General features: G+C 38.3%; 1 protein-coding gene, 2 non-coding genes and 1 pseudogene across 6 annotated transcripts; 1 reads left to right on the top strand and 3 right to left on the bottom strand.

Annotated features, from left to right (window-relative positions):
* Positions 1 to 403: 403 nt before the first annotated feature.
* CCNB1IP1 (cyclin B1 interacting protein 1) lies at positions 404 to 21,006 on the bottom strand. Of its 4 annotated transcripts, none has more exons than XM_081830825.1 (8): positions 20,687 to 21,006; positions 19,857 to 20,036; positions 15,838 to 15,931; positions 14,691 to 14,808; positions 9,109 to 9,218; positions 7,021 to 7,341; positions 3,417 to 3,750; positions 404 to 1,426 (listed from the first exon to the last, which is right to left on the bottom strand). In XM_081830825.1, the coding sequence occupies exons 4-8, from the start codon at positions 14,713 to 14,715 to the stop codon at positions 1,224 to 1,226; spliced, it is 993 nt and encodes a 330-aa protein (XP_081686951.1). In that variant the 5' UTR covers positions 14,716 to 14,808; positions 15,838 to 15,931; positions 19,857 to 20,036; positions 20,687 to 21,006; the 3' UTR covers positions 404 to 1,223. The 4 variants fall into 4 exon arrangements, with proteins under 4 accessions (XP_081686951.1, XP_081686950.1, XP_081686948.1 ...); XM_081830824.1 differs by having other exon boundaries at positions 19,861 to 20,036; XM_081830823.1 differs by having other exon boundaries at positions 1,281 to 3,750; positions 9,109 to 14,808; positions 19,861 to 20,036.
* LOC115940024 (small nucleolar RNA SNORA79) lies at positions 13,575 to 13,722 on the bottom strand. Its single transcript, XR_004074808.2, has one exon. It is a non-coding gene; the product is annotated as a small nucleolar RNA SNORA79 (small nucleolar RNA).
* On the bottom strand, positions 15,576 to 15,652 carry LOC115940025 (small nucleolar RNA SNORD126). Its single transcript, XR_004074809.1, has one exon. It is a non-coding gene; the product is annotated as a small nucleolar RNA SNORD126 (small nucleolar RNA).
* On the top strand, positions 18,390 to 22,101 carry LOC102748138 (putative coiled-coil-helix-coiled-coil-helix domain-containing protein CHCHD2P9, mitochondrial pseudogene; annotated as a pseudogene).
* Positions 22,102 to 23,085: the final 984 nt, after the last annotated feature.

The following is a 23,085-nucleotide window of genomic DNA, read 5'->3' as shown; positions in this document are numbered from 1 at the left end:
AGATCTCAGATGTTCCGCTTCTGCAACCAGAATGCTTTCAAGTCATGCCACTAAGAGGATGTAAAGTAACTGAAAATATTCTTCAAATTTCTTTCTTGGCTCTATGTTTGCTTGTTAGTTTGTTTTTTAAGATTTATTTGAGAGAGCGCGCGCAGGGGAGAAGGGGTGGAGGGCGAGAGTAGACCTGAAGCAGACTCCCCACTGAGCACAGAGCCAGACCCAAGGCTCTATCTCAGGACCCTGAGATCATGACCTGAGCCAAAATCAAGAGTCAGACAGTAAACCGAAGAAATCAAGAGTTGGACACAACCCACTGAGCCACCCAGGTGCCCCAGCTCTACGGTTCAAATAAGTTATTTGTGATAGTGATCAGAAATGCTACTTAATAAAGGAAAACAAGGAATAAGTCTTTAAAAGTATTTTAATTAACATAATCTCTTGAGATCAATAACATATTGTAAGTTTTCTGTGGTAAGAGTGTATTCCTAAATAAGGCACTTCTGGCAAAAGGGTAAAGTCATTTCATTTTAAAATAAATGCCAAAAAATCACCTTTACAAAATAACTTTATCACTGTGAATCATTTTTAATTAGAAATACAGACAACAAAATTAAAAAATAGAAAAACAGACAACATACAAGCATCAAATTGTATTCTTATTCACCAACATGAGCACACCTCCAAACAAATTAATACAAGGGCAGATACATAAATATATACAAATAAAGGAACGTACCCAAATAACAAGCTACAGCTTCACCTGCCATTTCCTGAGACCAAAATCTTCACATAAATATGCTGGCAAATACAGCAAAATATCAATATAAAGGAAAACATATATGCATAAATACCAGAACATAAAGTGACATGTAGACATATAACATACGTGCTTATATACATATACATAAACACCTAGTTCAGTCGGAAATAACACAGAAAACAAATGGTGATCTACAAAACAAGCAGTAATACTGTAACCTTTTCACTACTGGTGAAAACTCAACAGTCACAATAAATTTGAGTTTAATATAATGCTCACACTTCAAATTATGGAAACAGAAAAAGAAGCCAGACCCTAAAGCCACTCCTGCTGACACTGAGTTCCTCATAAGTTGAAAATGTAATAGCACACAAAGGTTGGTGATTCTCATCCTAAATAGAATAAAGATTATTTGCTAAACGAGATCACTAAGAGTGAACAGAGAAATATTCTGTAAAGTGAGCTAAATTCTTTTTACTTTAAAGGCCCTGCTAGAGATTTGCTGCTGCTCTAATTCACGACTTGGAGAGGCAAAACTAAAAAAGCTGTTGCTGGGTTCAGGTGCTGTGGGAGATCCCACAAAAAACGGTCTGAAGTGAAAATCTCCATCTCCACCACCCCGATTTCGAACCGGTGTACTGTCCAAAGGAAACTTGGAGTTGTTCCCTAGGAAAAAAAAAAGGGGGGGAAAACAAGCATCTATTTCCTTACAGATCTTTAGGAACAAAAACACAAAATTATTTAATAAATATTTTAACAGAACTCAACTCCTATGAGACAGTAAAATATAAACCTAATGTTGGATAAAGAAAAGGGCTATGATGGCTCCCACTCCCTCCCATGACCACAGTACATACCATACTTTCTGCTGTGACGAAGTTTCCAATAGCCATGACCTCATCACCAAAAGTAATTTGACACAATGAAATATGTTTTTAGTAAAGCTAGAACTTATAATTCATAATTTTATTCATTATCCATGTAATCTACTTTAAGGAATATTCTGTGTGTATAAAACCTTTTATCCCAGGTTCTTTAAGAATAATTTTTCTTTTAAAGATTGCCATAAACACTCTAGAAAATATAGGACAACTATGAAAAACTGGCATATACTCATGATCTAAGACCAATTAGAATAACCTTAAGAAAAATCAGACAATAGATCTGATTAAATAAACAGTTAACAACTTCCACCGAGCCATTCTTTGGCTTCTACAAGTTTTTGTTGTTGTTGTTAAGATTTTATTTATTTATTTGACAGAGAGAGACACAGCGAGAGAGGGAACACAAGTAGGGGGAGTGGGAGAGGGAGAAGCAGACTTCCCGTGGAGCAGGGAGCCCAATGCGGGGCTCGAGGGATCATGACCTGAGCCGAAGGCAGACGCTTAACGACTGAGCCACCCAGGCGCCCCTGGCTTCTACAAGTTTTAAAGGGAACATGTAACTAAAGGAGAATGCAGACTATACCTGCTTCAAGCCAACAACTGTAGCAAGAGGTGAAAGTAAAAAGGTAAGTGTACATAAAAAGTGGAACAGGAAAGAACTAGTGAATATGAAAGAAATCAAAATAAATGTGGATCGTAACAAGGAAAAAATATCTACAATGTTAATATACAGTAACACTTTGATTGACTAAATTATAATTATGACTAACTGAAAGTTAAGCAAAAACTTGTTTTTGTTTCAATTCTTCTATCTGATACACCTCATCTCATTACTTCCCGCTCTTTCTAGGACATCTCCTCCCCCGCTAAATCTTTTTCCTCAGCCTATAATTTAAAAAAACATATATTTAGGAAAATCACGCACAAGAAACCTCACTTTTTTATATGCCAAAAATAATTTATATTAATAGCATAGCAAAATCTATTGGATTCTGTTATATTAAGAGTAGTATAAAGAGGAGAACTCAGGAAGACATATGAGATTCATTGCATTTGCCAAAGCACCTAGAGAGCAAAAAAGAAGTGGTATCTTCCTAGATTGTACACTTCCAGAAGGCAGGAATCTTATCTGGATAATCCTTATATTCTCATTGCCTAGAATTATGTCTAGCAGCCTAGCACATGAAATATGTTTGATAAATATTTGATAAATGAACAAAAGTGAAACAACCAAACAACCAACAATAACTTAAGAACTGTGCCATGTGAAAGAAACTGAACATGGCCTTCTTGAGGAAGGAAATGGTTGTGTGGGCTCTGAAGACAGTTTTGTGACCTTGACCAATTTACTTAAACTTTCGATGACTTAGTTTTCTCATCTGTAAAATAAGGATAATAATAACTACATCACAAAGTTTTGAAAAATAACAGGAATATGTGTAAAATTGTAACAGTGCCTAGCACTTAGTAAGGAATCAACAAATGGCAGCTAATACTCTTATTACCCCAAGGAAGTAGCTTTTCACTTAAAGTACCAATCTGCAAACTTTTATTTTGGAGAGATTTATTCTCTGTTTACACTGAAGATGCAACTTCACCACAAGCGAATAAAATAGATAAAAGCGAAGATGTACATGTTGAGACATGGATGAAGAATCTGAAACCTATACCACTCTAGGCCTGTGGAATCTCCACTGACTTCCTGGAACTGTGCAGAACACAATGTGAAAGATTTAAAGAACACTTATTGGATATTACACGTCCCTTCTTACCTGATGGAAAGCCAAAAACACCACATTGTGCAATCATGGATGGTTCAAGGGTACTTTCCTGGTTAGCAATAGAGATGTTTCGCAGCCTAAGGCTATCATAGAGGCCTTGGAGCTTTTGATACTGACGATTTCGCTCCATAAGTTTCTCAGAGATGTCACTGAACTTTTTCTTATATTCTTCTAGCACTTTCTTCATGGAGGTGACCTCCCCCTTCATAGAGGTCAATTCTACATCCTTACTCTGTATTTGCTGAGTATATATCTTCTCCATCTGTTTCAGATGGCCCTCAGCCTTGCTGAAATTATACTCTTGATAGAGACGCTCCTGATGTACCTGTCCCCAAAAAAAGATTTTTAAGTTATATATTGTAAAACTTTAAATGCAAAAGAAAAAGAAAGACTTACACTGGGATGTTATTAATTTAACATTTAGAACCAAGTTAAGCACATCAAAAACTAATGATGTAATGTATGGTGACTAACATAACAATAAAAAATTAAAAAAAAAAAAAGAACCAGGTAAGCAAACTAGATGTACAATAGGATGGTTATTATAGAAAATAATACACTGTGTCACTAACTGCATAGGAAAACATTCTGGAGGAATACTCTCAAACTGCTATCATTATACTAACAAAAGAAGTATTTGTCTAACCTTAACAAGTGACATGGAATCTTAAGGTTTTTAAGAAATAATTTCATATTTCAAGTAATCCACACTGTGGAGAACAGATTGTAAAATAGCCTCAAATCATCCCTGCCTCCTTGTACTTAGATCCTCCCCTTGAATGTGGACAGAAACTGTGACTAGAATACAGGAAAAATGACAGGATGCTGCTTCATGAGTACATTACATAAGACTATAAAGTCTGCCTGAGTAGCACATTCTCTCTCTTGCTGGCTTTGTAGAAGCAAGTAGCCATGTTGCAAAGGCCAACAAGGCAAGTAACTGAGAGCAGCTTTTGGGCAATAGCCAGCAAAATACTGAGGTCACATTGAATCTAAACATAGACTGTACAACCTTCACCAAAATTAACTCAATATGAATCACTGACCTAAATGTAAACATAAAACTATAAGATTCCTATAAAATAACAGAGGAGCAAATCAATGATCTTCGGTTTGATGGTGACTTTTTAGATGCAACACCAGCAAGCACAAAGAATTGATAAGCTAGACTTCATTAAAATTAAAAATTTCTGCTCTGCAAAAGACAATGTCAAGAGAATGAAAAGACAAGCCATAGACTGAGAGAAAATATTTGTGGGGCACCTGGGTGGCTCAGTCATTAAGCGACTGCCTTTGGCTCAGGTCATGGTCCCAGGGTCCTGGGATCGAGCCCCGCATCAGGCTCCCTGCTCAGCGGGAAGCCTGCTTCTCCCTCTCCCACTCCCCCTGCTTGTGTTCTCTCTCTCGCTGTGTCTCTCTCTGTCAAATAAATAAAATCTTAAAAAAAAAAAAAAATTGTAAAAGACGTTATCTCATAAAAGAATGTTATCCAAAACATACAAAGAACTCTTAGAACTCAACAATAAAAAAAGGCCAATTTAAAAATCATACTAATAAAAGATAACTGAAAAAAGAAAATTTCTTGTAACATCTGAGTTAAATACATAGAGAATTCTTAACAAATCAGTAAGAAAAAAAACCTATAGCAACTGAAATAAACAAATTGAAACAGGCAATGCATAAAAGAAAAATACATGAAAAAAATACAAGAAAATGTTTTCATCTAAAAGTCATCCAAGTGGGCGGCCTGGGTGGCTCAGTTGGTTAAGCGACTGCCTTCGGCTCAGGTCATGATCCTGGAGTCCTGGGATCAAGTCCCGCATCGGGCTCCCTGCTCGGCAGGGAGTCTGCTCTTCCCTCTGACCCTCCCCCCTCTCATGTGCTCTCTCTCTCTCATTCTCTCTCAAATAAATAAATAAAATCTTTAAAAAAATAAAAAAATAAAAAAATAAAAGTCATCCAAGAAAGGCATATTTAAAGAATAATGAGATTCTTGGAGGGGGAGACGAACCATGAGAGACTATGGACTCTGAGAAACAAACTGAGGGTTCTAGAGGGGAGGGGGATGGGGGGTTAGCCTAGTGATGGGTATTAAAGAGGGCACATTCTGCATGGAGCACTGGGTGTTATACGCAAACAATGAATCATGGAACACTACATCAAAAACTAATAATGTAATGTATGGTGATTAACATAACATAAAAAAAGAATAATGAGATTCTACTTTATTCATATCTAATTGGTGAGTACAAAGTATGAGAATCAAGCACCTTCATACACTTAAGGGAACAAAAAATGATAGGCCCCAGGCCTAACTGGAGGGCAATTTTAAAATACTGTCATTTTGGGGGTGCCTGGCTGGCTCAAAGCATGCAATTCTTGACCTTGGGGTTGTGAGTTCAAGCCCCACATTGGGTATAGAGATTACATAAAATGAAATCTTTAAAAAATAAATAAAAAATAAAATACTGCAACTTTTAATTTTTTTTTTTTTTTGAGAGAGAGACAGAAGAGCACACAGGGGAGGGGCAGAGGGAGAGGGAGAGAGAGAATCTTAAGCAGGCTCCACACTCAGCTTGGAGCTGGACTCAGGGCTTGATCTCACAATCCTGAAACCATGACCTGAACTGAAATCAAGAGTCAGATGCTTAACTGAATGAGCCACCAGGCATCCCAAAATACTGCAATTTTTACAACTTTGAAATGTATTCAGCCACTTTCAGGAATTTAATCTTAGCAACTTTTTTTATAGCTTGAAAATAAATTATGATGCAATACAATTATTCAAATTATGATTATAGAATAGCTAATTTAAAAATATGTAATAAAATATTCATAATAAGCATAATGTCAGCTTTAACTGATATTACCCTTACTTTTGGACAAAATATATATTTATACACAGAAAAAGTCCAGTAATACACATATGAAAATATCAACAATGATCTCTAAGTTATGGAATTATAGTTCATTTTTTATTTTCCTTCTTTTGGATTTCCAAAAATAAACCTATTTCTTTAACAAAGAAAAAACACATTTATTGGGACGCCTTGGTGGCTCAGTCAGTTGAGCGTCTGCCTTTGGCTCAGGTCATGATCCTAGGGTCCAAGGATCCAGTCCCAAATTGGGCTCCCTGCTTGGCAGGGAGTCTGCTTCTCCCTCTGCCCCTCCCCACTGCTTGTGTGCTCTCTCTCTCTCACACACACTCTCTCTCACGCTCTCTCAAATAAATAAATAAATAAATAAATAAATAAATAAATAAATCTTTTTAAAAAATTATTAAAAAGAATGTTTTCTATATATTCATAAAAAATGAGGGATGCTTGGGTGGCTCAGTCGGTCAGGTGTCTGCCTTCATCTCAGGTCATGATCCCAGGGTCCTGGGACCGAGCCTCACATCGGGCTCCTTACTCAGCAGGGAGCCTGCTTCTCCCTCTGCCTGCCGCTCCCCCTGCTTGTGTGCTCTCACTCTCTAACAAATAAAAATAAAATCTTGAAAAAAAAAATGAATACAAACACAACGAAGGAAAAACATTAGAAGCTTCCACATATGCCTCAAATCATACTCTCCAGAAAACCTAGCCTAAGCACTAACCTGATACGTCCAGAAGGCCAGTGCACGGGAGCTAATGTCCAACACAATCTCTGGTCGAAGTCCTGCCAATACCATGGCTTTATATTCCTCTGATGGACTGAGTTCTGTGCGCACAATGTCTAGCTTTCCAGAAAGGGTACTATTGCAGGCAGGGCAGATAGCTGGTGAACGACTAAACTCACCACTGCCATGCTGATCACAGAAGATGTGAGAGCAGGCAGTGACCCACGCATAACCAGAGAGTTTGAGGCGACACTTGCGATAGTTACAAAGCAGCATGTCTTCACACAAAGACATAACAGAGATTGAAGTCTGCAGATGCTGAAAAGAATCCCAATAAGGGGTAAATGAAAAGGTCAAATAAGTCATATTTCAATGAAAATGAAATAGAACATGTTTTCATTTTATTATGATAAAATAATGTATTTTATTGTTTGTATTTATTATAATCAACATATTATATAGATTTCAGTCACTCAACAATATTAACTGTGCTCCCTTGTGTAAACCCATAGAAAGCCCATGAAAAAAAATTTTAAAGAAAAAATTAAAGACACAAGTGGTCCAAATCTTACTAAAGCCAAAAATAATATGTACATGGAAAATAAAGCTTAGGAACATTTACAAAGTACAAATAAAAATTAATTACTGCCTTCTGCCGTTCCTCAATACCTAAACAAAAAAGCCAAATTTACTACCATCCATAGTTTGCTAGAATATTTTAGTACCACTTCTCACACTTGGCAGATATAAGTCCAGGCACCAATTTCAGCCATTCTTTAGTGAAAAGTGTTCTTTAAGTTACTTTTTAGGTTTTTCATATACACTGATTTCTCAGATTCTTTACCTGTGTTGCCTTACCTAAAAAAAGAGTAGTAATCTGATAGTATTAAATGGAAAATAATTTAATTCATCCAAGCAAATGACCATTATGAAACCTGAAAATCTGTACAAAAGCTGATTTATTTTATCATCAAATAATTCACCTATTAATATAAATACTATTGAATGCAGTAAAAGTTTGTAAAACTAAATAAATACTTTTAAGTAAATAAATAAATACTCTTAAGTTATTTTTCAATATAGTGTCCACTCTCACTAGTTTTACTAACCCAAACTGGACAGCAATATTCTGGATATACCAAAATCATATATTGTATGAAATAACTGTGACACACCAATTATACACCAAGGAAAATATTCATATTTAACACATTTATTAACCAACAAATTCTGTCAAGAATGTTGCCTTGATCAAAAAAAAAAAAATGTTGCCTTGGTCACAGGGGTCCATGAGGACGCGCTGACATCTTTACCCCAAAGTACCCACTGAGTTAGTCTCCAAGGGTAAATGGCAGCAGGAATTATAAGGCCTATTTTACCCCCAGCAGGATAATAGGCATAGGAGAAGCAGAAGAGCGGGGAAGTTTTAAAGCTGAGAACTTTCTTAGGCAGAGCGGGAGGTGCAGCTAATTCCAAATTTTCCACGACTGGGGGAAAGACCCAATTCGGTGAATTGTCCCAAGTTACCGAGGGCCGAGTTTTTGGGAATTAGACTCACGGAAACTTCACTCTGGAGTTCTTGGCCTGCTTTCTGCACTCTACAGAGAAAATAACAATAATAATACAAATAAAATATCTAACCTGAGGCGCGCAGAAAAAGCGCGGGAAAACGCCGTTGCCTCCACAACTCTAGCACTACACTAGCGAGGATTCGCGGTGCCTCTCCAGTAAGACACAGAACGCATGCGCGGGGTGGCCCTGGAGCCTGCCGGGTGGTGGTCACAGGGCTTCCGGCCGCTCAGGATCCTGGGACCCGTCAGGCTGTGGCACCTGGACTCAGGCGCATATCCCCACGCACGCGCGTCTCAGGCGCTGTGAGGGCGTGCGTCCCACTGAGCATGGTCCAGGCTTCCCACTTGGGAGCCCCATGGATACTGTCACAGAGTGCCTTTTACTGCCCTCAACTGGCACAAAAGTAACATCCTAGGCTATCCTGGGTATAACATTTGAGGTCAGTCTCCTGAGTAAGAGCAGGACGGGGAGTGGGACAGTTGAGAAGCTAACAGGGCCGGCTTGTGCCCCTACCTGAGTACACGCAGGTGTCGTGTTTGTCCTGGGAACTCTTGGGGAGGACCGGCTGGGCAGCACAGACTTGCTAAGCAGTTTCAGGAAAAAGTCCCAGAAATTTGAGATACCTGTAATTGGATAGCTATCACCTCCATGTTGAGGTAGATTCTGCCATTTTATTTTTCTAATCCATCTTGATAAAGACACCTTTCTAGCTTTTACACATCCTCTATATACATTTAAAGAAAATAGAACTTTTTCTTGGTTTAGAATCTGTGTTACAACATTCATTACAGCGCCTGTAATGAAGCGAGAGGATCGATCGGGTGTCAGCTTTTTTGAGGTGCTCTGCCTGTGTGTTCTCCTGGACCTACTTGTAATTGTTTAAATGTTTGTGCCTGTTTTACCCTAATGCTCTTACCTGTCACTTTCTTTTCTGTTCTTTGTAAACTGTGTGATTTTCTGCTCAATCTATAGGGGTCTATTAGAATCATATTAGAAACTAAGCTGAGGAGGGCTTGAGGGGTCCTTGGAATACAAGCCTTAATGCTGTCTTTTGTGGCCGGCCACCTGTCCACGTGTGACCCCATTGTGAATTAGTAACACACAATCCAATGAATCAGCAACACAATGGACACCAAAGCCCTGCAAACCCCTTTCTGGGTAGTGAATCTCTAATACTAACCCATTCTTCTCCAAACAAAAACCTATCCTAACTAAACAACTTTCTGCTAGTTTTCTGTCTACTTGCAGCTTGTTCACAGTAATTTGAAAGGGTCATCTTGACCTTTGTATACATTTCCTAAAATGTCGTTAGAGTTTAGAGTGGTAACTTAATTCCAGTGGTACAAATTGGATTCAAACAAAATTGGGGGTTCATGTGTAAACCCCTAATATCTATTTTGGCTATCTGAGCCTTTTGTGCATTTTCTGATTTTAACAATGCCAAATGTAGTACAACAAAGGAATACAATCTCAAAGTTAGAAAACACAAAGCATTCAAATTCAGCCAGTACCTAACTTTGCGATCTAACTTAAACCTTTGTACTGCAATATGATCTCTTCCTGCTTCATCATTAAGACCACTGATTCCCCAAACCTTAGTGTTCCCCACACGATTTTCGCACCAGATCAGTTTCAAATTTCCAACCCATTTGGCTAAAAGCCTGTAGGAGTAACATATATACATATACGTATATATATGTATATGTATGTATACTTTTTTTTTTGCCAACACGTTTTGCCAGATAGAATAAAAGGGGGCAGGGTGCTACAAAGTCTTAATATCCCAGTAATCTGGAACACCAGGAACTGAACTAACCCGCTTCTCAGTGGCACTGTGTCCTCTCCTGTTACGGCATAAACAAACCTTTCAAGGGCTCTTTTCTAGAGTGCGCCTGGGGATGAGATTACTGAAAACAATCAAGGCTGAGATACAAAGATCCATCCACTAAAAAGAACTTTTTTTTTTTAATTTTGGTTTTTATTATTAAATATCAAGCATACAAAAAATGTGTGAAGAATGACCATCACTCAGCTTTAATAAACTGAAATCCTTCTCACATATGATATTTTTCAAATGAAGTAACACATTACAATTACAGCTGAAGCCTCCTGATTTTCCTCCTATCTCTCCAGAGGTAAACAAGCCAGATTTTGGTATTTATCACTCTCATGGATGCTTTTATATTTTTAGTATATATGTATACATCCATCTTGTTTTGCATGTCCTAAAACTACTAAACCTTATCATACAGCACCTATCAATACACCATTTCATTAACCTATTTTTGAGATGTAGTCAAGTTAATACACCTATCTTGCACCGATTCATTTTAACAGCCAAATACTACAAATATACCACAATTTATCCATTCTTCTAAAGGACATTTCTTCCAGGTTTTTACAATTAAAATCAGTACTGCAATAAACTTTCTGTACATGTCTCCTTGAGTACACATGATAAGAATTCCTATAAAATATAATACCTAGAGACTGGGTTCGTGTCTAATCAACTTCAAATAAATTTCACTGCCACCAGCAAAGATGAGATCACATTGCTTTACACTCAGCAACATATGGAAGTGTCAATTTTTTGTTTTGTTTTGTTTTCATTTTTGCCCTTATGATGGCAGTGAAATGGTATCTGAATGTTGTTTTAATGTGCAATTCTTTGATTACTAGTAAGATTAAGCATCTTTTCAGATGAATGACTACTCAGGGATTCTCAGCAGTGAATTAACTCTTTCAGAGTTAATCAAATGATCCTTTGATCATTTTCTAGATTTATATGGAGTCCTTTGTTGGTTACATGGCATGCAAACCTAAGTTTGAATTTTAGTGTACACAAATTTATCAATCTTTCTTCTTTGTGTTTATGTCTATTCCCATGTCATCATATTCCTTGTTTTTCTATAGGTTTAAAGTTTTGCTTTTCATTTATAGATCTTTAATCCATTCTTTCTAATGTAAGGGTCTGAATAAAATCTGACTGTACAATTTGTGCTTACACATCACTTACACCATTTAATTACAGGTTATTTCACCTTTCAAAAATGATTTTTTTATCATAAAGTTTAATATTGATCTTATGTAGATATTCTAAGTACCTATCAGTTATATTATTTATATACCACATTTCTCTAAGAATTTCAAGATAGCAATTTCTCCTATTATCATTGAATCTTAGAATGTTAGCATGATCTAGGGGTGCCTGGGTGGCTCAGTCGTTAGGCGTCTGCCTTCGGCTCAGGTCATAATCCCAGGGTCCTGGGATCGAGCCCCGCATTGGGCTCCCTGCTCGGCGGGAAGCCTGCTTCTCCCTCTCCCACTCCCCCTGCTTGTGTTCCCTCTCTCACTGTGTCTCTCTCTGTCAAATAAATAAATAAAATCTTTAAAAAAAAAAAATGTTAGCATGATCTACTCTAAAACTAATTTGATACTTACACTCATTTTAATAGAAGAATCTTAATCTAAAAAATTGGTTTCAGATTCTAACAGAAGTTATTATAGTGACATGCCATCTGTATAATTCTAATATAAGCATGAGAATTAAATCATATTTCAAAATACAGGGATATGTACCAGACTTCCAATATTTGAATTTGTATTTTGTATATCCTTTGCTTGTAAAATATACCCTCAAGGATATAAATATACTATGTAAGCAAAAAAATTTCTGAAGTATAATTTAGCCAAAACAATTGAAAATATTTCAACATTATAAACATAAAGCAGAAATGACTTTTTAACCATACCTGAGTGGTATGTAAAACTTAAATCAATGATAAATGTCCAACAGGGCTATAAAATGCTCATAATAAAAGATTTCCTATTAAATATCAGTAAACTTTTATATAATTATTCCTCACATACCCAGGTTGTTTTGGTAGCCATTTGTCATTAACTCTTAATGGATCAAGCATGATAATTAGGTATCAAGAGTTTAATTTTTTTTAAGATTTTATTTTTTAAATAATCTCTACACCCAACATAGGGCTTGAACTCAGAACCCCAAGATCAAGAGTTGCATACTTTACCACTGAGCTATCCAGGCTCCCCAAATATTAAGTGTTTTAAGTAGACTTCCTGGTACCCAGATAGTTTAATGTACCTTTATTACAATTTCCACCAGAGTCAAAATTGAAGTCCCAATTATTACATGTAAATAAATGTCTTGGGGCACCTGGGTGGCTCAGCCGTTAAGTGTCTGCCTTCAGCTCAGGTCATGATCCCAGGGTCATGGGATCGAGCTCCACATCGGGCTCCAAGCTCGGTGGGAAGCTTGCTTCTCCCTCTCCCACTCCCCCTGCTTGTGTTCCCTCTCTCACTGTCTCTCTCTCTCTCTGTCAAATAAATAAATAAATAAAAGTCTTGCTGAAATGCCATTAAAATAGTTGCCATTTTCCAGGGACTTAAAAAAAAAAAATTTAATGGAGGTTTCAACTCACTTCACATATTTTTGAGTATCTATTCTGGGCCAGGCATATAGATAAGGAAGTTTTCCTGCTTTTATGGAGTTTACAATCTAGCAGAGAATCTAGGAATGATAAAAGCAAATATTTTACTCCTTCCTTTGGTGCCTCTTATATTTTTGCAAGTTGATTCTATAAACCATTTCTGGTGAGAAAAGTCAGCTTCCATCTTTAATTTGAAGAATCATCTACCTTCATGCTGGAAAGAAAAAGACATTTTTAATACTAACTTGAAATGTATAAACAGCTACTCAGTAGAAAACTGATCAATAGAAACTCATCAGTAGAAAACTGATTAAACCACTTGATATTTAATGACTTCAGAGTATAATGTTTCAGTAACTCTCAGAATCAGTTTACTAGACCTATTTCTTTCATGGTCCTAGGTCAGTGCTATTCAAATACTTTTGTAGTCAAGGGGGTTTCTAAAAACTATATCCTCATGTTTTCATATTAGTTTTATTTTTCAATCACAGGTACATTCTTATCTAGATTCACCACCTGCTTTGTAATTGTATGACTCCGCAAAAATCAGAAGACACTAACGGATGGCCAACCCACCCAAATGGTGCCCTGAGTGAAGACAAGTCAGCTTTGATATATGATGGACTAAAATCCCACTACCTAAGGCTCCAAGCAGTGAGAGGAACAGCCATCAAAATTTATCTCCAACCATTTTAATAAATGCTTTAAGGAACATTTATAAAAATAAAGCTATCAAGTCACTCTTTTTTTTTTTTAAGATTTTATTTATTTGAGAGAGAAAGAATGAGAGAGAGAGCATGAGGTGGGGAGGGTCAGAGGGAGAAGCAGACTCCCCACTGAGCAGGGCGCCCGATGCGGGGCTCGATCCCAGGACCCTGGGATCATGACCTGAGCCGAAGGCAGACATTTAACGACTGAGCCACCCAGGCGCCCTCAAGTCACTCTTAAAAGGAATCACTACATCTAAATTTTTAAGTCAACTAAGAGCTAGAAGAACCAGCTAGAGAGACAAAACCAGCTAGAGAGACAAAATGAGGAATAAGATGATAAATAAATTGATGCCAAAACAAGATCAATCAACTAAAGAAATGTTATTGGAACAGTTACATAGAGATACACACTATAGTCCTTATCACCACAGTGTGCCTAACTCTAGAACTAAATTAGGCTTTGTGTGCTGGAGATAAACATAATGAGGTATAGGCCAATTGGCATAAAGATGCATATAAGCAAAAACTGCACAGGGACTTTGATGATACAACAGCTAACATCTTTTGAGTGATTACCATATGCTTAAACAATGTTCTAAGCCCATGCACTTATTATCTAATCTTCAAAGTCAAATCCTATTCTTTTGAATCCAGTACTATTATTCTCATCTTCTAAGATACAAGGACACTAAGAGACTGAGATGTTAAGAAACCTGCTAAGGTTACAGAGCTGATTAAGTGACAAAGGATGGGTTTGAACCCAGTCTGACTCCAGAATCCATGTATAACTATTATACTAAGCAACCTCTCAACATCTTTAATTGCCTTTTTTAAAAAATAAAAATTTTTGTAGCAACTTAGCAGCTGGCCATGAAACCATAAAGCCGAATTTTCAAAGATTCATATGTATGTCAAAGCTTCTAAGCCTTACCATAAAAGAAAAATGTTGTCATCATCTATTGTATATCCAGGACTTAGAGCACCCAAGAATTCCAGGCTGGGAAAGAAGTGAGACTCAGATCTAGTTTTGGTCTCCTGAAACTTCATTTCTGCAAAAGACATAGCCAAAACTAAAAACTATTTCAAATGCTGATGTTACTTTGAATTATTTGCATTTCCTGTATTTCTTCCTCATATGTACCCCATTCTCTGCTGAAACATGCAAGCACAGGTAAAGAATAGAAGCCTGTTCCATGTAGGTTCAATTATACAATACATGAATATAATAAACTCAGAAAATACAGGTTAACAAGATCACACTTAGAATGCAATTCTAGAGACAATAATCCCTGGTATTTGAGTATATCCTGTCAGATAATTTCTGAAGTAAACATAAGTATATGAAAATATTTAACCATAAAAAGGATTGCACATACTGCTCTATAACTTGTTTTTAATGTATCATAAATACCCTTCCATTTCAAGAAAGATAAACCTCTATCATAACTTTTAAATGACTATATAGTGTCACATTTTATGATCTTGACAAAATCGACTTAACCAACTCTGGGATTCTCTTAATCCTACATATAGATTAATAAAATAGTGGTAAGTTTAAAACAGCCAAGGAAAGTGGTTGACAGAATTATACCAGTTATCAGTGCTTTTTCTGTAGTGTTTGAATGTTTAGATTAAGGATTCCTGACCCTGGTTCTACCTATCTCAAGAAGATACCACAAAGATCAAAGCACAACAAAGTGTTGTAGTGTCCAGATCCATAATTCAAATATTTAAAAGAACTACCTGGAACTGGAGGCTAGAATCCAGTAAGAATTCCAAGAAGCAGAATTCAACTCCAGGCGTTTGCCCTAGCTTTAGTCTGCTCAGAGCATGTGTTTAATCAGGGTGATCAGCTGAAACACGGACTTAACATGCATTTCATCATGGCAAACTAAAAATGACTGATGAAGGGCAAACCACCACCGGCTCCTCATCGCTAAACCAAGCGAACCCTCTTAAGGTTAGAACTAAGGCTTTTTTAAACTACCAAATTCCAGCCACAAAGAGCACCAGGCCCCAAAACTTAGTAAGTGATTAAAAATCCAAATGAAGTAAAAACAGTTTTCTTTTATACTTACCTCTGGTATCAAATGAATCAGCTTCTATCAAGGAATTAGTTGAACAACATGATCTACCAACTACCTAAGCATCATCTTTCCAGATGTATCATCTCTGGAAAATAAAAAGTAAGTAAGTAAATAAAGGTTATGATTACACGACTTGAATGCACACCAGCCTCCTCCCAAGTCATACCCTATAGCCTCAAGGAAAATTAACCTCAAGGAAAACTTCATTCTTTATATGAACCTCCAGTCAGTAATATAAATTGACCCATTTATTTGGAGAACATCATGAAATGCCCAAACTCAATATCACATTAGGGTAGGTCTTCTTACACAAGATCAGCTTTTTGTATAAAGTTAAAAGTTTGGGGACATCTGCCTCCAGCTCAGGTCATGATCCCAGGGTCCTGGGATGGAGCCCCACATTGGGCTCCCTGCTCAGCGGGGAGTTTGCTTCTCCCTCTCCCTGTGCACCCCCCCCACCCCGCACCCCTGCTCATGCTCTCTCTCTCAAATGAACAAATAAAATCTTTAAAAATAAATAAATAAATAAATAAATTTAAAAGTTTGGGTAAAACTAGACAGTAAGTCTAACTAAACTCTGACAATAAGAGAACAGGTATGGAAAGGAAAGGAGCCGTGTCCTGCCTGCAACCAGAGCTTGACAGCCATGGGAAAAATTCAGTGATATGGGGAATAAGTGGCATGGGATACTGCCAACCTCTCCAAGTCCGCAGGATGTTTAACTACAGAAAACCCTTGTAACCAGTCATTAAATTCACAAAATCCTTAAAAAAAAAAAAAAAAAAAAAAAAAGGAAAGAGCCAGGAACTCATAAGATAAGTAAGAAGGTAATCTGGGGCCCCTGGCTGGCTCAGTTGGTAGAACGTGCAACTCTATCGCAAGGTTTGGAGTTCAAGCCCCACCTTGGGCGTGGAGTCTACTTTAAAAAAAAAATGAGAAGGTAATCCAAAATAGTTAACATTTTTTTCAAAGCATGTTTCCATTTCATTTCAGCCAATGCTGACTGTATTTAACCTTTACTCTTGGTAAAAATTTATCACAATAAACTAAAGAAAACTTCCTCTGACATAGCAAAATTGAATTAGCATCATTTGGCGCCCAAGTTGGCCACAAGATGGCAATATAAGAAAAAGCATAATTGCCTCTTCTGACACTTGAGTGTAGTAATCTAACTTTTAGGTGAAACAGTCTGGACACAAAATTCATCACTGCAGGCAACCTTCAGATTATTCCCTATTCACCAGATTACTAACTAGAAAATTTCTTATATTGCATTTAATGATAATTTAAAACTTACTAACTAAAAATATTAGTTATATAGACATTGGGGAGGGTATGTGCTATGGTGAGCCCTATGAATTGTGTAAGACTGTTGAATCACAGATCTGTACCTCTGAAACAAATAATGCAATATATGTTAAAAAAAAAAAAAAAGAAGAAGATAGTAGGAAGGGAAAATGATGAGGGGAAATCGGAAGGGGAGATGAACCATGAGAGACTATGGACTCTGAGAAACAAACTGAGGGTTCTAGAGGGGAGAGGGTGGGGGGATGGGTTAGCCTGGTGATGGGTATTAAAGAGGGCACATTCTGCATGGAGCACTGGGTGTTATACGCAAACAACGAATCATGGAACACTACATCAAAAATTAATGATGTAATGTATGGTGAGTAACATAATAATAAAAAAAATGAAATAAAATAAATTTAAAAATATATTAGTTATATTTTTATCAAGTTCCTTTCAATGCAGCAACGTGAAGATTTAAAAATGTATAACCTCAGATAAAATCTAGCTAGAAAGACAAGATTCATGAAAATTAATGTCCATGGGGAGTACCAAATGAGCAATAGAGCAAGCTATGCTAAGAAGAATAATCACTGGGGGGCGCCTGGGTGGCTCAGTCATTGGGCGTCTGCCTTCAGCTCAGGTCCTGATCCCAGGATCCTGGGATCGAGCCCCTCATCAGGCTCCCTCCTCCGCGGGAAGCCTGCTTCTCCCTCTCCCACTCCCCCTGTTTGTGTTCCCTCTCTCGCTGTGTTTCTCTCTGTCAAATAAATAAATAAAATCTTAAAAAAAAAGAAGAAGAAGAAGAATCACTGGTCACAGAAGTCTTCATGAAGAAAAAAGGTACAGGTCTTGAATGAGCCTTAAAATTGCACTTAAAATAATACCACATTGTATAGTTAAAAGTTGCTAAGAGAGATCTTAAAAGTTCTCCTCACAAGAAAAAAAATTGCAGGGGCACCTGAGTGGCTCAGTCAGTTAAGTGTCTGCCTTCAGCTCAGGTCATGATCCCAGGGTCCTGGGATCGAGTCCCACATAGTGGGGGCCCACTTCTCCCTCTCCCTCTGCCTGCCGCTCCTCCTGCCTGTGCTCTCCCTCTCTCTGGGTCAAATAAATAAAATCTTAAAAAAAAAGAAAAGAAAAAAATTGCATTGTCTAATAGGTAACACCACATTCAGCCGTTAAAATTAAATTAAAAATTAAATTCTTCAGTCACACCAATCACATTGTAATTGCTCGGTAGCCACAGGTGGCTAATGGCTACCATACTGAACAATACAAAACATGTACAAATGTACAAAAACATTTCCATCATCACAGAAAGTTCTGTTGGACAGCAGCACCTTAAAGGATGGGTATGACTAAAATACACTGACAGAAAGGAAGTAGTAGCTACCATTCTTGAAAATTCCTACTATCTATCAAGAACTGTAAAAAACATCTCACTCAAACTTGACAATCCCATATTTACAGGGAAATTTGAGGCTCGGAGAAGTTAAATAAATTTCCCAAGGTCACCTAGCTATTAAGAGCTAGGAGCGGGGCGCCTGGGTGGCTCAGTCGTTGGGCGTCTGCCTTCGGCTCAGGTCATGATCCCAGGGTCCTGGGATCGAGCCCCGCATCGGGCTCCCTGCTCCGTGGGAAGCCTGCTTCTCCCTCTCCCACTCCCCCTGCTTGTGTTCCCCCTCTCACTGTGTCTCTGTCAAATAAATAAATAAAAATCTTAAAAAAAAAAAAAAGAACTAAGATTTAAATCCAGTTCTGTGAAAACTCCCAATTTTCACTTCACCACGCCACTTCCTACATGAAATAAGAGGCAGAGCCACAGAAGATGGTTTGCTGTAGCACATAATGAGAGTGCTATTGTGGCACAGTAGGTCAGAAGGAAACTGAGGTGTTTTAAGTACCTGAGACATATAATCAAAGTGTTATTTTAACCCCTGTCCTATAGTTGAATAATACTCCACTTTGTAAGATGTTTTCAGATGGGCAGCATATTAGATTAACCAAGGGAACACAGACAGGAAGTAAGACTTGAAGTGCAGGGTTTCTACAGCTTTAACAATGTCTACCTCAAAACTCCATGATCCAAGTATTCCCTACAGGAGAATATATGTATATAAAGGTGCAACTTCTCTATTTGAATCATCTCACAAACAACCTAGATTGTAAAAGTTCTGGTCTCCGTATCGTTGGCACATAACCTAAAGTTTAGGACATAAATCCTGATGTTAAACACAGGATACCTTTCCCAATACATGATGCTCCCTGCAGGACTCTGGCTATGCTTCAGCAAACGTCATTCTACCATGTGAAGGCCATTTCATATTTACTGAGCATTTAGGGAGCTTAAGTAAATAATTTGTAAATTCCCCCGTGAACTATCAATGACCCATGCATTTTGTTCCCCGTAAGAAATAAATGCTTCTAAATGTTGGTGCTCATGGCCAAAACGTACATTTTACGTTATGTGAATAGGTGCTTCATAAAGGCCTGATACAAACTACAAACTGATTAATACCAAATCATCTGATGCTTCTGTTTTAAGATTACTACTGCTCAGTTTTACACTGTTCCATGCCAATAACTCAGTGCCTACTCTGTGCCTAGCATTATGGGATACAACAGTAACTCAAAGAACCTATCTTTTTTAGATAGAAAAGACACATAGACATGGGACATAGAGAACACTTTAAGGCCTAGCTTAGTCAAAGTTCAAGTACTTGCTTTATGGTCCCATCAGTCTTTAACCATTCCTACTGAGAATGTCCAGATCCAAGCCCACTTGATTGTTAGGGTATCTACAGCAGATGTTACAGATGCTTTCACAGTGCCACTTCTGGACTGGCAGCCAGGGGTCTGAAGACCCAGGCCTTCCTTCCTCCATGGATTCCATCTTCAACCTGAAACAAAAGGAAAACAATACAAAACTTCATATAGGAAGTAAATGCTTAACTGTCACTTGGCATGGCTCTCTTTTAGGGATAGCTCTTTAAGACGCTGCTATCAGAACAGATTCCAAGTTTTGCTTCCCACTCACTGTCAGCTACTTTAGAAATAGTGATTGTTTTGGGGCGCCTGGGGGGCTCAGACAGTTAAGCGTCTGCCTTTGGCTCAGGTCACGATCCCAGGATCCTGGGTTCGAGTCCCACATCGGTCTCCCTGCTGAGTGGGGAGCCTGCCCCTCCCTCTCCCTCTGCCTGCCGCTATCCCTGCTTGTGCTCTCTCTCTCCTGTCAAATAAATAAAAAAATCTTAAAAAAAAAAAAAAGAAATAGTGATTGTTTTTAACCTCTCAGAGCATATAGAAAGTAAAAGTGGGGAGTTCAGGAACATAGACCAACCATCCAGCTCATACCAAGAGCCCCAGTCTCATTGCTGGTGTAACAAATGAAAATACAGTACCTAAGGGCTTTGTATCAAAACAGCAGGAAAGAATAACTTGAAATCAGAATACAGGAGGCAGTAAAACTGCTACTCTGGTAACCTGACATTTTATCTGTTTCATAATACTTGGTCTATCTCAGAATTTATAAAGCACTTTCTATATTTACCTCATTTTGCAAGTACTATGTCATCTCCATTCTATAGGTCTGCAAGCAAGGTTTGGAGTCTAAATGGCAGGCAGCTTAGTGGTTAAGATAATGGATTTTGAAGTCAGACAAAACTGGATTTGAATCTTGACTCCACATATTTTCAACTTCTCTAAGCTTCTGATTCCCTTTCTGAAAAATGAAGACAAATATCACCTACCTCTTAGGACCCTTGGGAAGATTAAATGAGGTAAAATAAACATAAAATACTTTGCACAGTAGCTGGCATGTAGTTAAATATTTAATATGTTGTTTCTATTATTAAGTGTCCAAGCTCACCCAGCTAATGAATAGGAATACAGAATCCTGTCTAACAATTTCACTTTTCACAATAATCTTGAAGCCAAGAAAGACATTCAGATTCCTCATAAGGCCCTTCCAAATGCAAGATACTCCTAACGGAAAACTAGATGATTTTAGCCTTTTTTTTTTTTTAAGATTTTATTTATTTATTTGACAGAGAGAGCATGAGCAGGGAGAGGGGCAGAAGCAGAGGGAGAAGCAGACTCCCCGCTGAGCAGGAAGCCCGATGCGGGACTCGATGCGAACACCCTGGGATCACGACCTGAGCTGAAGGCAGACGCTTAACCGACTGAGCCACCCAGGCACCCGCTTTTAGCCTTTTTAAGACTTAAAAAAAAGACGCCGGCTGGAAGCCGGAGGAGCCGCACCTCCCGAACGACCCCTCCGGCCAGCCCGGCACCTCAGATGAGAGCGGCGCCTAGACCAGCGCCAGCAGCGGCTCCACCAGCTGCTGTCGGCTCACCTGCTGCTGCGCCCGCCCCGGCAGCCAGGTCTCGTCGCCCAGATGGCAACCACTGCAGCTGGCGTGGCTCTGGGCTCTGCTGTCGGGCACATGATAGGTCATGCCATCACTGGGGGCTTCGGTGGAGGAGGCAATGCTGAGCCTTCAAGGCCTGACATCACTCACCAGGACCCTCAGGGAACTCAGCCAGCACACTAGCAATTTGGCCCATGCCACTATGAGATGAAACAGTTTCTGGAGTGTGCCCAGAACCAGGGTGACCTGAAGCTTTGTGAAGGTTTCAGCGAGGTGCTGAAGCAGTGCAGATTTGCAAATGGATTAGCCTAATCAAGAAGTTCAGATTGAAGATATGGAAAATCATCTCTCATGACCAAGTTAATTTAGCATAAAAATATAATTGATGGTGAATATATAAAGTGTAAAACCACCAGTTAAGCCTCTCCTTCATCATTAAATATAGCTTTCTTCAGAACTGGAATGAAAAAGGTTGTTCTTACTATATAGAAGTTCATTGAGATGGTTTGAATTTGGGGTTGGGCAGATGTTTGTGTGCCTCCTTAAATCACCTTTTGTGATGCTCTCATTTATGAATTAATTAGAATAAAGTGATTTTCTCAAAAAAAAAAAAAAGACTTAAAAAAATAGGGGCACCTGGGTGGTTCAGTCGTTAAGTGTCTGCCTTCAGCTCAGGTCATGATCACAGGGTCCTGGGATCGAGCCCCACATCAGGCTCGCTGCTCAGCGGAAAGCCTGCTTCTCCCTCTCCCGCTCCCCCTGCTTGTGTTCCCTCTCTCTGTCAAATAAATAAATAAATAAAATCTTAAAAAAAAAAAAAGAAAAAAATATATATAGCTTTGGTGGGATTCCCAGAAGCTTTTGTTTTGCATGTTTACATCCTAAAAAACATTTCCATTTTCCCCAACTTAATGCTAAAATATAGTTTACCCACTCAACACCATAATTTCAGAAAGATATCCAACACACATTTTGCTAAGTAAACACTGGAAACATGCCCCTTCTGCCCTTGGTGAATACAAAAACCATGTGGTTTCTCTGGTTCATGCTGCCATTCCTTCTCAACATTAAATACAAGTCCACAGCAAAATAAACCATCCCTTAAACTTAAGTGGGCAGGGCGCCTGGGTGGCTCAGTCGTTAAGCGTCTGCCTTCGGCTCAGGTCATGATCCCAGGGTCCTGGGATCGAGTCCCACATCGGGCTCCCTGCTCGGCAGGAAGCCTGCTTCTCCCCCTCCCACTCCCCCTGCTTGTGTTCCTGCTCTCGCTGTCTCTCTGTCAAATAAATAAATAAAATCTTTAAAAAAAAAAAACAAAAACTTAAGTGGGCAAAGATATATTCACATAAAAGCCATCAGCGCGGTTTTGCTTTTGATAGAAAATCCTTTATTGCTCAATCAAGACATTTATGGTGTTGGTTGGTTTCTGGTCATCACTGTGCACAAAATAAATATAAGTAACAGGAAGCACTGCATGTTTAGAGTCCTTATAAATATATCAAAAACCACCTGAACTGTCGTATGTGACAACTGAATTATATACACGGTTATTCATTGTGGGGGCAACAACAAGACTGTA

Source organism: Leptonychotes weddellii, chromosome 9 (assembly GCF_054177405.1).
Source record: "Leptonychotes weddellii isolate Sample4059 chromosome 9, ASM5417740v2, whole genome shotgun sequence".
NCBI lineage: Eukaryota > Metazoa > Chordata > Mammalia > Carnivora > Phocidae > Leptonychotes > Leptonychotes weddellii.
Note: the sequence above shows the minus strand (reverse complement) of the source record. Positions and strands in the feature narration are given on the sequence as shown.

What these genes read in the sequence shown, in the direction of transcription:
- CCNB1IP1 (XM_081830822.1), bottom strand. Translation starts at nt 9,381, where the DNA reads ATGAATGTTGTAACACAGATTCTAAACCAAGAAAAAGTTCTATTTTCT. An exon ending in CGACACCTGCGTGTACTCAG is followed by an intron (nt 7,342 to 9,108) that starts GTAGGGGCACAA and finishes GATTCTTTTCAG; the next exon opens with CATCTGCAGACTTCAATCTC. An exon ending in TGGCCTTCTGGACGTATCAG is followed by an intron (nt 3,751 to 7,020) that starts GTTAGTGCTTAG and finishes TTTTGGGGACAG; the next exon opens with GTACATCAGGAGCGTCTCTA.